The sequence below is a fragment of the Lissotriton helveticus genome, chromosome 6 (assembly GCF_964261635.1).
Source record: "Lissotriton helveticus chromosome 6, aLisHel1.1, whole genome shotgun sequence".
Classification (NCBI taxonomy): domain Eukaryota; kingdom Metazoa; phylum Chordata; class Amphibia; order Caudata; family Salamandridae; genus Lissotriton; species Lissotriton helveticus.
The window spans coordinates 1,423,739,000-1,423,752,563 of record NC_136067.1 but is presented as its reverse complement, the minus strand read 5'-3'; the positions used below and the strand labels follow the sequence as shown (position 1 = coordinate 1,423,752,563).

At 42.6% G+C, this 13,564-nt stretch overlaps 1 protein-coding gene across 2 annotated transcripts in view; it reads right to left on the bottom strand.

Annotated features, from left to right (window-relative positions):
* The window catches only part of ENPP3 (ectonucleotide pyrophosphatase/phosphodiesterase 3), a 709,442-nt gene that overhangs the window by 90,775 nt on the left and 605,103 nt on the right, over positions 1 to 13,564 (bottom strand). For both annotated transcript variants that reach the window (XM_078649216.1, XM_078649217.1), the window contains exon 22: positions 4,269 to 4,398. In XM_078649216.1, coding sequence (XP_078505342.1) covers positions 4,269 to 4,398 — 130 coding nt within the window. The remainder of the gene's footprint in view (positions 1 to 4,268; positions 4,399 to 13,564) is intronic.

Here is a 13,564-nt window from a genome sequence, read left to right as displayed (position 1 = left end):
CACAATACTTAGGGGGTGATTATGAAGGCGTGCGGATCGCCACCACGCCCGACCTCCAATTACCCCCTGCCATTTTACCATGCCGGGGGGTACCGCAGCGGATGGAAAGACCGTCCGCCGCTTTTCCGCCGGCAGGTAATCGTCACAATTGCCTGCTGGGCGGAACAGGCCCACAACATGGTGGCGGTGCCTTGCAGGCACCACCATTCATATTATGATGTGTGCGGTGGGCAGCCTGGGAGCAGGGCACACAGTAGGTTGCGGGCAGGAACAGGACCTTTGATGAATGTTTGAGTGCAAGGCCTCCCTCTCATGCCCCCATTAGAAACAGGTGCCCTGTTAATGTCGGGTAATTCTTCTTGGAAACAGCAGCAAGTACATTCCTTGTTCTAATTAATTTCTTTCACATGCAAGTTGCTTCCTCACATCATTCATGTCTTCAGGGAAAGTGACTTAATCGCTTCAAACCCTGACGAAAGTCCTGGACCTCATATCGGCCGTTAGGAAGGGCTGAAACGTGTAGGTGTTCTAGGTTCATAGGGCCATCACATCCCCTAGCCCTACATTTGTTTTTAACCTTCCCTCCCACACCGCTAATAAAGGACACTTTAAGAGTGGGAGATGAATTTTATCTTCAAGGATATGCCCCTATACACACAGTCTTCATAAGTGCTCCCTCAAACATGGATGAGCCCACCCCGACCTTTAGGAGTTGGGTGAACTCGATGATGAAGCATGTCACTACTAGAGTGAGTGAGGGTTATATTAAGAAAAAGGCCTCTTTCCCTTCCTACACACAATAGTGGGACGGCTATCAACTGGTGTACTGTCCAACCCCCCTTCTTTTGCACTTTACCTCTTCTTTAGGAACCATCTTGGTTCCATAGGGGATATTTTTTGGTTTGTTGAGTATATGATAGGGAGGACGTATTCCTGCCATCCTCTTCAGTGAGGACCTCAAAACCCTCATAGGGCCCCTACCCGGGATCCCTAATTTTGTTGAATAAGTATCAGAGTGTAGACAAGTTCCATTTTGACATGAAAGTAGTGTGACTGTGATAAGCATGTGTAGGTGCAGAGGAGCCTTCTTTCTGCTGGCATTGTAGCGAGGGGCAAGCAAGAGTTCTGGATCAAGTGTGATTTGCGGATTCCTTACATTCGTTGCTGGAGTTGATGCATCACCCAGGAACAGTTGACACCAGAAACATACTTTACCTTATTAAAAGTCTGATTTACCTTATTCAGGTCAGTGAGGCATAGGTTGCTCTCTCTCACCCATTCTAGGAAATGAGTGAAGCCATCAGCAATGTCTAGGTCGTTTGCCCTTTCTCCATTGCTGTTCATGATCTCCATACAATCTGCTTATATCAGGAAAACATCTTATACTGGTAAATATCGTCTATAGGCCTTTTCTAGTCATTATAGAATCATGGGGGCAAGACTGGTCTTTTTAGACCCCTGCATAATATTCATTTAGTTACTTAGGTGAACTTGTACAGCTTTATTTGTTGCCACCACCTACTCTCCACTACACACAATTCATATTCTTTTCTTTAATTCATTTTTATTGTGATGTTGACAATTTCAAAAACACCCGTTTGTCAGAAACTATGGGCTAGATGTAGGTAATTCCGATTTACCTACTCTTAAATACCGAATTTTACCGATTCGGTATTTAAGAGTAGGTAAATAGGAAGGAGGCAGATGTAGGTAATTTTAAATTCAGAATTACCGAATCTGTAACATTCGGTATTTACCGATTCTGTAAATACAGAATCCGTATTTCCCATTGATTCCTATGGGCTTTGAAGCCCATAGGAATCAACGGGAAATACCGATTCTGTATTTACAGAATCAGTAAATACCGAATCCTGCAAGGGTGCAGGGGGTGTCACTTTGACACCCTCTAGCACCCCAAGTACAGGCTTGTGTGACATGTGGCACGCATACATGCCCTAAGGGCATGTCTGTGTGTCACATTGCACAGGTGTGCATGCAAAGATGTGCATGCACACCTGAATTCGGTATTTTACCACACAATAGGATTGTGTGGTAAAATACCGACTCTTAAGGGCCTGTGGCACTGTATACTGTGCCACCTACATTCGGAATTACAGAATCGGTATATTTACCGATTTGGTAATTTAACCGAATCGGTAAATATACCGATTCTGTAATTTTCAGCCCCCTACATCTGAAAACCCTATTACCGGTCGGAAACGGCCGAAATCGGCCGTTTCCGACCGGTATTAGGGCTCCTACATCTGGCCCTATATCTTTCCTTTCTCCTCCTTCTCCTCTGTCCTGGAAGAACTTGCCAGTCAATCAACTTTTTCTTTTTCATTTTCGAAAAGATGCTAAAATTATTCTTTTGAGGATATGTATCACTTCTTTTCTCTTTTTTATTTAAGCCTATTTCAGGTTCAGTGCACTAATCATCCAGAGATAAAGGACTCTGAAGTGTGCATGTTCTAAATATTTTACAGGATGTTATCCAAAACCAAATGTGCTCCTGCCAAGGGAGAACAATTTACTGTGGCTAATTCCTCATTTGCCTGGGGGAGTTGCCTCAAGCAAATCAGAAAATCCCTTGTGCCTTAACATGCATGTGCATAAAGAGGCCCAGAAAGAAGCTCAGAATAGATGCAAGCACCCCTCCTCCTGGCCCGTGTCCTTTGGGAGGAGACTTAAGGGTTAGGTTACATAGTTTCCTGCATTGGGGAGGAACCAAAGTCTTTCTCCTAAAAGAGATTATCATTTCACTTGTGAGCGTAGTGCTGTGACACTAGGTATTGGTATCTGTGGACTCACACGAGGGTGGGCGTCAGTGCTTAATTTGTAAAATAATAAGTGCCTCATTGCCCCATCATCGCTGCCAATGGTGGTACCAAAACAACTCCTAACCATCTCTCTAACCTGTAAGTGCAAGAGTTAAGAATTACTCCAGGTCTCCACAGCTAAAGGAATGGCTGGGAAAGCAGGTATTAGTAGTTTTCTAGGTATATTGTATTCATAAACAACTGTTGTTCTGCTCCTCTCTAAATCCGATGAGCAGAGCCACCCTGTGGCAGACTGTCATAAGTGTGGTGTTGATAATTAAGTGACAGTGCTGAGCACTAGAAACCTATTAAGTGCCAGTGCTGAGCACAGGACACCACCCGCTCAAATAAGCACCGGCGTAGTCTGAGAGTGCACCCGCCCTCGTGGGCTTTCAGCTCCACCTTGAAGGTCAGGAGGATCGTAGGCACATGTGACGCAGCAGCAGCCTCAGCTGTTGCTTTATGGGTCAATCTGTCTATTCCCCTGCATAGGCACTCAAATTATGTAGGAAACACACACTTTTATTTGTACATTTAGATTATGTCTTCCCTGAGTGTGGCACACCTGGTCTGGGTTGGTACATCTGCAACCTGCAGCAATGGGCCCTGTTGACAATACAGGTCATGAGCTCATGGTACAATACACATTTTGTGCAGGGCAGTGCAAGATTAGCAGTCCAAAATGTTTTGGGCATTTTCACATTAATTTGCACCTACCTCATGTTAACAATGTCCACTATAATTTATCACAACTGCTCAGTATATAATCATGCATGTTTCTGCGTGTATATAGCATTAGACATTTCTCACGAATACCATGTATACATTTAAGGATACTGTACATACAATGTCTTAGCATTTGATGAATGCATCTCATTATAGAGGGGATGCATGCACCTTAGTAAACAACACAGAAATCTCAGTATATACTATATATATATATATATATATATATATATATATATATATATTTTTTATTATTTTTTTTACGATAAAGCTTATACATCTATAGGACCTGTATTCTGCCCCCAATCACTCACCTCATACGTAGCTTTAGTATACTGCCATAATACAACCTGCAGCCAAGACAACTTTCATTTCAAATATCCATCATTTAAAAATGGCGTTGCAGAATCATGATTTTGTACAACTGATCCTTCCGCCCTTAAAACTTGCCAATGTGGGTGGAGGGGGCACTTGTTTTCCATTCTTGTCATTAGGAAGTAAACAAGTCTGCGGAGTAGCCCACACAAGGCTTGAAGGTTTACAACAGAGGCGGGTGACATTTAGGCGAGGCCTCCATTTGGCAACACACTCTCGCCACAGGAAGTCTGGCCATGTAGTGCATAATTATGCCCGTGATGGCCGCAGCCTGTTGTTTTCGATATGCTTAAAGACACAGCAGTCCCATGCGACCTAGCAAGCGTCCACATTTAGACCTGTACTTACTGGGAGGAAAGAGGAAACCATGCGTAATGTTCAGGTCTGGCTTGTAGTCGGAGCATTTCTGGCTGTTGACATCTGGGATTCTAGCATCGGCCAGCAGACAGGGTGGAAACGTAGGAGTGTGCGCGGCTCCCTGGTAATAGAAAGGTTAAACATCATGCCCACTGTATCGTTTGCCAACCGTAAATGTGTTCTGACGAAAATGTTATAGATTTAGCACTTTCTTATTTTCAGAGAGTAAAAAACAAGGCCTACAGTGTGACAGTCGGGCACTAATAGAAATTATCTCTGTCTACTTTTACTGCTTCACATGGCAGAACCTGTTAATAGAGATGAGTTGTTGTCCTTCCTCGGGATGGTAGAATTTTATGGTAAGTTTATTATACACTTTGCTGATAAAACAAAGAACATGAGGAGACTCACTGGGAAAAGTGTCACATTTGTCTGGTCTGATGAATGCAAAAAGGAGTTTGAGAGTATAAAAGAAGAATTAAAAAAAGCTCCTTGCTTGCATGCATTTGTTCCTGGTTTACCTACATTCATATTCACAGATGCAAGTGACAAAGGTGTAGGGGCAGTTTTGGTACAAAGTAAACACGATCATGATTCCTTAATTGCATGTGCTTCCAGGTGTCTTCGTGGTCCGGAATTAAGTTATTCCGTAATTGAAAAGGAATCATTAGCCATTTATTGGGCTTTAAAGAAATTCAAAAATTTGGTTTGGGGGACCAAATTTGTTGTCAAATCTGACCATAAGCCGCTGAAAGACGTTTTTTTCAAAAAAGGGTTAGATTCTATCTCTTCTCGGATTAGGAGATGGATAATATCCTTACAAGAATTTGACTTTGAAGTGCAATATTTACCTGGTGTGTCAAACAAGGCTGCTGATTGTTTCTCTAGGTTGGTAAGTGATAGTGATACAGGTAGTGATGATGAGTTTATTGATGAAGAGGAATATCTCAATGTTTGTGAAGTTACAGAGGGTGTAGTAGGTAAAGATGAGTGGAAAGAGGAATTGTCGAAGGATGAGGAGTTAATTAGAGTAATGTCTCTATTGAAAGATAATAAGCGTCTGGATAAACCCTGGTCCTTGGTTTCTCAGGAGCTGTCCATTTCTGATGACATGCTGACTCGTGGTCTGAGGCTCATACCCCCTTGCTCTTTAAGGAAAAAGTTGTTGTTGCATGCACACTCTGGGCACTTGGGAATAGTAAAAACCAAAGAGATGATTCGTACTCAGTTCTGGTGGCCAGGAATGGACTTAGAAATAGAACGAATGGTTAGAGACTGTGTTGAATGCTGTGCAAGCGACAAGATTCTAAAAGTCAGACAAATGCCCATGGTATGTAGGGATTTACCTAATCATCCTTGGGATGAACTAGCTATTGATATTTTAGGGCCTCTCACTGGAGTTTCTGACACACCTTATTTGATAGTATTAATTGATTTATACTCACGGTGGATAGAAGTACGCGCAGTTAGTGAGATTACGTCAACTTCAGTCATAAAATTTTTGTCTGATATATTTTTGAGAGAGAGTTTTCCTAATAGCATTTTGTCAGATAACGGTCCACAGTTCTGTTCTAGCTTGTTTGAAGATTATTTAAAGAAATGTGGGATATTACACAAACGAACATCATTGTACCATCCAGAAACAAATGGTGCCGTTGAAAGGGTCAACCGCACATTGAAAGAATGTATTCAGCTCGCAAGAGTTAGTGGCCTAAATTGGAAAGATGCATTAAGGGAAAGAATTGACGCTTATCGTTGTTCCCCTCACTCAACCACAGGGAAATCTCCTTTTGAGTTATTTAAGGGAAGAGTTCCGAACACTATGTGGTGTCCAGGTTGGATGAATCTGAAGAAAGGGTTTGTGGACAACCGTGTTGGTACTTGGAGGGAGAGAGAAGTAGGAAAACAAATTAGTAGGAAAGCATATTTCGATAAAGTTAAATGTGTTAAGTTTCACGAAGTGAGGGTTGGTGACCTGGTGAAAATAAAGGCACCTGTAGGGAGAAGGTCTTGGTCCAAGTACACCAATGTCAGGCCCGTCATTAAAGTGTTTGGTAATGCTATCAAAACACAAGATGGGAGAATTTGGAACAAAAGTAGAGTTGTGGTTGTCAAATCGGGAAACATTACCCAGTCTGACTGTGATACTAACTATAATCTTTTTGCCATGAATAGTCCTTCTCACTCCTGTGCCAGCTTCCCACCTAATGCTCGTGTGAAGAGTCAAAGGTTACGCAGTGCTCCTATGTATATGAAAGACTATGTGTAATCATACTCACAGTTCTTCTTGATTGTCATTGTGTTTTTTCTTCTTACCATGTTTAATCTTCAGCTTTTTTATTTATTGTAAAGAAGGGAGATGTGTTATGTTGTTCTGTTTATTTTACATCTTCTCTCCCATTGGTTTCTAGTCTTTTCCCCAGAACTCTGCTTAGAATAGGAATGTGCCACTATTCTTAGAATAGGAATGTATTGAATATTCCAGGTCAGTTACGACCTGAAGCTGTTGTGGATGAGGCGATTAAACTGGACTCCTGAACTACATTTGGTTTCCTGTTCATTTTATTTGGGAAACACTACAACTATATTGACCACAATGAATAATATGAACTGTTGATTAAGAGGAACACACTAGCTTCTATCGTCCTAGTGGTGTATAATCCGCAGTGTCAGGATTTTGCTTAGTTTTCACTGCCCTAGAGAAATATAGGGAACTGAAAGTCACCTCTACCATAACCTCGATCAGGTTTACGCAGATCACAAGTAGACAGAACTAGTGTTTTGTTTTAAATATATAGCTGGAGGAGTTCTACATTTTTCTTAGAAGCCCACAGCCTGTGCTGCTGAATGAAGGGCCATTGAATACTAAGGGGTCCATTATGATATCGGGCGGATTGCACCCGCCAGGCTGGCGGCAGCCACCACCAGCCTGGCGGCGCAATCCGTCCGATATCATCACCAGATTTCCCCCCCGCCATATTAGGATGGCAGGGGGGGGCCACGGCGGACGGAAAGACCGTCCGCCGCTTTTCCACCCCGGTCGCCTTGCGGCCGGGGCGGAAAATGAATAATATGGTGGCGGTGTCTAACAGACACCGCCAGCCATATTATGATGTCTGGTTTTTAGTGCCTTTCCGCGCCGGCGATGCCGCCACGGAAAGGCATGCGGTCTTCACTCTGGGGGCCCCCTGCGGGCCCCAGAGTGAAGTACAGGTGGGGGGTGCACATGTGGGGTACCTGTGGTACCCCCCTTCATTGTCTTTTACAAAGTGGCAGGCACCTCACGGTGCCTGCCGCTTTGTAAATGACAATGTGAAAGTGCATTTTCAGCATTGTGGCGGGCGGTGCAGAGAGCACCGCCCGCCACAATGCTGAAAATACAGGATGTGCCCGCCACTGTGGCGGGCACATCCTAATAGCACCCCCGGGACCCCCGCCCTTATGGCGGGCGGTCCCGATTTACGATGAAATGACGGGCGGGCAAAGTCCGCCCGTCATCCTAATGAGGCCCACAGTCTATCTATTATCGATTTGGCTAAACAGTAGCGGCTGGTGCCATTTGAAAGTGGTGGCCTGAAAAGTTTAATATGACTTTTATGTAGCGAGCGACGCGAGCAAGCCCAAGGACAAACATGGGGTCCAGACTGGATCCTCCTCAAGAGAAAAAAATTGGAAGAAAAATTGGCATAGTGTGCTTTTTAAAGCAAATTAATTTAATGATAAACCAAGGCATTTAAAGCAGTGGGAATGCATAGTTTTGAAATATTAAACACATAAAAAAACTGCCCCATATCTTACTGCATTCATATGTTCAACAGTTACTGTAATGTGCAACTTGTACAATGCGACAACTTCAGCCTTTTAAAGTGTGTGCTTGCCCAGTGTCTTAAACAGCATGCAGCATCACCTTTGGAAGACAATGCTCCAACCAGGTTTCGGGAAGGACCTGTAGCTGCTGTTGGCAATCAGTCACATAGAAATATGTGAAGAAGGGTCTTTAAGTGGGATAACAAATATGTTGACTCTCTAAAAGGTAAATACAATAAAATACATTTCTATGATTTCCATAGTGTGCTACCTGACCAGTATTTTGGTTTCTCTCTGGGATATAATTACATCCAGATATATAACACAACAACTGACCTACACCTAAAACCTGTGAGTATGATTGGCTTTGTCAATGATTGTTAGCTCTTTAACATAAATGAGCAACAACAAAGATTTGTTATAAATAATTAACCTTCAAAATGTTTCAATTCTGATATTTCAATAGTATTGAGGCTTGTGGAAGGAGTTTCGGCCTTCAGTTATGTGAGCTTCATGTTTATTGATATCATTTTTCTCTGCAAATCTCATCCATCAGCACATCTTCATCCACCTCTCTTTCCTCTTCAGCACCCTCTTTTCACTCTTACCTGAATGCACTTCCTCGCATCTCCCTCACTTCTCCACATCCAAACATAAACTGCACTCATTCATATTTAAGTGTTTGATTAGTTCAGATGCTCCGTCCATCACCTCCCACTTTTGTACCGCCTCATTCATATTTAAGACATTTATTTACTTTTGCTCTTCCCCTGTAAATAAGTTGCCATCTGTGCACCCCTTCACACACATTTTCACAAAATTGCAATTACAACTAGAATACATGATGACCATTGTTCTGATTGCTCTGGGGAGAGGCCAACCCACTGACAGGCACTTTGCTTTGGCTTCAGCATCAGCGTCAGAGCTCTTAATCAAAGCCTCTCATAAACACCCGCACAGATTATACGTATGCATGAAAAGGGAACACAACAGGATTATATATATAGCTAACACTCGTGGGAGGCAAGATTAAGTAAAACTTGAAATAATAGAGGAACTAAATAGTTGGCATGCATTGCCTTAATGTTTTAACACTCATTGTTCATAAATCAATCCATGGTTTTGGCATTAATGTTGTTAAGAGCATGTCACCGGCTTCCATGGTTCTGACTACTATGATTGCTAATGTCCACCTTTATCTTGTAAATCAAATTTAAAAAAAATTACACACAATGCTTTTCTTTTCAGAGTATTATTTCATCAAACTGTGGGAATATAAAACTGAGCCATTAATAACGTTATTGTTAAAGTCTGCATTGCGTGCTCTTGGTCTGGAGACTAAACAGCATGGCTATGCACCTGCAGGGATGTAGTACTTGCAGTGAGGCATGCAGCTCATTTAAAGAAACGCTGCGGCAGAACTCTACATTAGAACTGCATTGCATTTATATCTTTCTTATTATTTTGGTCGAGCGACCATAAAAGCGTGCATAGAAAAACAGTACATTAAAATTTATGTCACTTTAAAATTAAACAGTAGTTACCATACTTGTTTGCATGGATCTAGTCACAGCACCTACATTAATCTAAAAGTAAAAACAAATATACAATGGCACCTCACCTATGTACAATAATTCTTGAGCTCATATAGGTTGAGTAATTACAAAGACAGAGGCACTGGCTGATGGAGCAGAGCCCTGGTGGAACCCCATGAGTGTTAACAGACATGGTCCAAATAGTGTGAATGTGTCTAAAAAAGTAAAAAAAAGCCATGCAATGTCAGTTCCTTAGTACACATTAAGACTAAGTAAAACCAGACAGTGACTTATACTTCTAAAAACATGCCGGCTTAATTGTTTTTTTGTGAATTGAAGCTAGTTAGGGATAAAAAGATTTGCGGGACCTATAGTTTATGAAGACAAAATTAATTTTGTTACTGTTTGATCTTGCCTACAAACTTCCAGCGCCTGCGTCACATAGAGGTCAAGAATCGCGATACAGCAAATACAATGGGTCTGCAGGTGTCGTATTTAAAAACTCTAAATGCCTCTGCACAGTGTGCAAACCCTAAATTCCTACACAGAGGAACAATCCAAGGGTTCCTTGCTGATTTATAAGCTGGGCAAAAATAGATAACATAAAGCTCAGATTCATCTTCCCAGCTGCAGGCTGGGCACTCCCTTCGGACCGCGCCCGTCCATTTACCGGAAAAGGCGCTGAGTAGTACGGGTGCCCAGTCTAAACAGAACATAAAGTTTCCTTGACAGGGGTGGATGGATATCATCAAGAAAAGCTTCAAATAAATATTACACCTTCAGAGATAGGAATTTAGCTGTCAATTGTGCAGCGGACGGGTTCCCTAGCACCTGTGTTAGCTTGCTCATTCGATAAACATTCACTAGATCAGAACGGGAAATTAAAGGGCAAGCTTCCTCCGGGTTAGTCCACAGGCTCAGTTTGCCCAGCCTGCTGCATTCTTTTTTTTACATGAATGAACCAGGGGATTTTTGCCACACCAGAAATACTCAATATCTCTTTCAGATCCGTTATGTAGACAGTCAACTCGGGTGTCACCCATAATCTGCACCAGAACATGAGGGGTTTCAATCCTATTTCCTCCCCAATTGGTCTGATCCCCAGAACTAGCCGGAGTGGGATGAGAGGAGTACTGGAAGGGAGACCCAAAATTTGCCTCCTAAAGCCGTTTTCTACTTTACTCAAATCTTGAAAGCAGCAGTGACCCCATAATTCGGCCCCGTATAGTGTCGCACCTCTGGCTTGCATCTTGTAAATCTCTACTGCGGGGCTAGCAAGTTTGGAGGAAGGGTTTCTTAATAATTGAAGAATTCCCCTCCCCCGATGTGCTAACGTAAGTTTTGATTTGGCAATTTGTGGACCCCACTCCATATTTTCTGTCGGGGTGACACCTAGATATTCAAATATTGTCACCCGGTCTCATCTGGAGCCATCTAAATTGGGGTTGGGGTGCAGTGTTTTAGGTGGATTAAAAACCATAACTTTTTAAGTATATATCTCCATTCCCCGTTTATTGCAAAATGTGGCAAAACAGTCCAAAATCCTTTGTATGCCCATAGGGGATTTGGACATTAGGAGGGTGTCATTGGCAAACATGATAGTGGGGACCTTGGCGCCTGCCAGTTAGGATGCATCGTTTTCCCTCACCTCCGTAAGTTGGGCCAATAAAGCGTTGCCAAAGAGGCAAAACAGGGTTGGTGCGAGCACACAGCCCTGCCTTACGCCTCTGTCAACTAGGAACCGCGCTGTCATTTCTCCTCCTTTCTCACATCTCACTTGAGCAAAGTTTGTATCATGTAGTCTAACAAGTATGGTCAGGAGATATCAAATGAGCCAACTTAGCTCAGCTGGACTGAAGAGACTTTAAGGCGCACATCATGTACTTCTCTGCAGGACTCGGAACTCAGGGCCAGTTTTAATGTCATACAGCAGATAACTGTCTCCTGTAAACACATTTCTCTTGCTTTGCTCTTGACTCGGATATTTGCATCAAATTCACAAGGTAATAAGAACCCTGGCCTGCCCATCGTTTGGATCCATTTCACAGGAGAACAAATGCAGCAGCTCCACTTCAAACCGGGCCAGCGACGTGCAGCCAGGTATTGGGGTGTCACAGAGTGGGAGGTTAGGGTGGCGAGGGGTCTCAGAACATGCATAACAGAAGATTAGCAATCTAAGACCTACCATTTTAGAGAACGAGGCACAATATGCACATGCTTGAATCCACTCCTACGTGTGACGACTATGGAAGGGTGGGATCTTTGCCTGTGAATGATGGACAGCTGCTTTCACGCAGGGCTGGAGACTTCAATGCGTTAAAATATGAACCTTAAAGCATCACTGGCCTACAGTGGGAACTGCAATAGAATACAATGGCAGTGATTCATTATGAAGGGCTTTAGAACAGTAAGCCCTGTGTCTTGTGTCACAGTGCAGAAAGTTGGGATTTTCTGCCTGGCTTTTGTCTTCTGCTTCAGAGCGAGGTGGGGTAGGCAGTCTTGAAAACACAGTCCAGACTTAAATACATTGATTTGTTCAGAGATACGATCTTATCTCTAAATAAATTGATCTATTTACTATTTGTACAGGAATGTTAAGTAATACCAGGGGGCACAGCCCCAGAGCACTAATGGAGAATCCACCCTGCCACAGAAGCTCCAGGTAAACCAGGGACCCCATCTTTTCCCTGTCTGGGAGAGTTGGAATGTAAGTCTTCTTGTGTTCCCACCTCACAGGAGCAGAATGATGATTGTGTGGGGGTTGAGTAATGCGAGCTCCCACAAGCACCCCGGGGGGATGCTGGCAGGGGTGCTGGTGGGTCACATTTATTCTATTATGTATGTGGGATGAGATCCAAATGAGATTTGTGCCCTTCATACCAACGTCTTCGAGTCTTTGAACTAATGAGTCATGCTCGATGGTGTAGAGTGCATTTGAATGATCCAAGAGTAGTAGTGCAGCAACCCCATTTAGGTCTACTGAATATTTAGGGGCATCCAAGTGGAAATTAAGAGTTAATCAATGCCTCTTCCAAGGTGGAATCTGGTTTTAAAGTCAGAAAGTTATCTTCAGTGAATGTTGGCTTCTGGGTGAAAATGGCTCTAGCAAAGAAATTGCCCTTTTTCTATTGGCCTATAATTGTTGGGGTTTTTGAGGGTCCAAGTTGTTTTTCTTATTTGTGAGCATATGTATACCTTTAAAATCTTTCCTAGGAAACATCCTGTTGATTGATCAGTTTTCTCACTGGTATGGCTGCTGATGTTGATAGGATGTTCTTAAAGAATTTGGGGTGGCAACGGTTAGAGGGGTCTGTTAGCTTTCACAAGATACCGAAATGTGGCCCTTGGCAGTCCTTGAAAAGACAGCATGGGTGATGTTGGGGCAGTTTGTTTTCTTGTATGATTTCATCCTATCTGCTGTGGCTATGCGTTGCCAGTTTATTACAATTGTTCTGGGAGTTAGGATGAGTTCCTTGGATGTTTTTGGATTGCCAGATTCAGGTAGAATTTCAAAAAGCTCTTAATTGTGGCATACAACATTGTTGAATCTGCTTGAATAGCAGAATTTTGTTTGCTTTTTTGATTGACAACCTGTGTTTTCAATTGTATCTGAATAGGCATAGTCTGTCTTGCAGGTTGTTGTATTTAAGTCAAGCTGTTGAAGTGTTGAGATTTGTTGTATTATATTTTTAATCATTTTTTGTAATTCTGCATTCCTCTAAGGGGCTTTAATCTTTTCCATTATTTTGATATTTTCTGTGGGAGAAGTATATCAAAACTGTATGGAGCCATCCACAGATTTTCTTTATTGAATGTATTGTCTCCAAATCCCGTTTAGTGGTAAGTTGTGTTCAACATGTCCAACTTGTTCTAAGTTGTGTAAGTAGTTTTTTCTTGATTGACTTAAGCTGAAGCTTGTTGTGGAATCATGTATTAGAAAGGAAC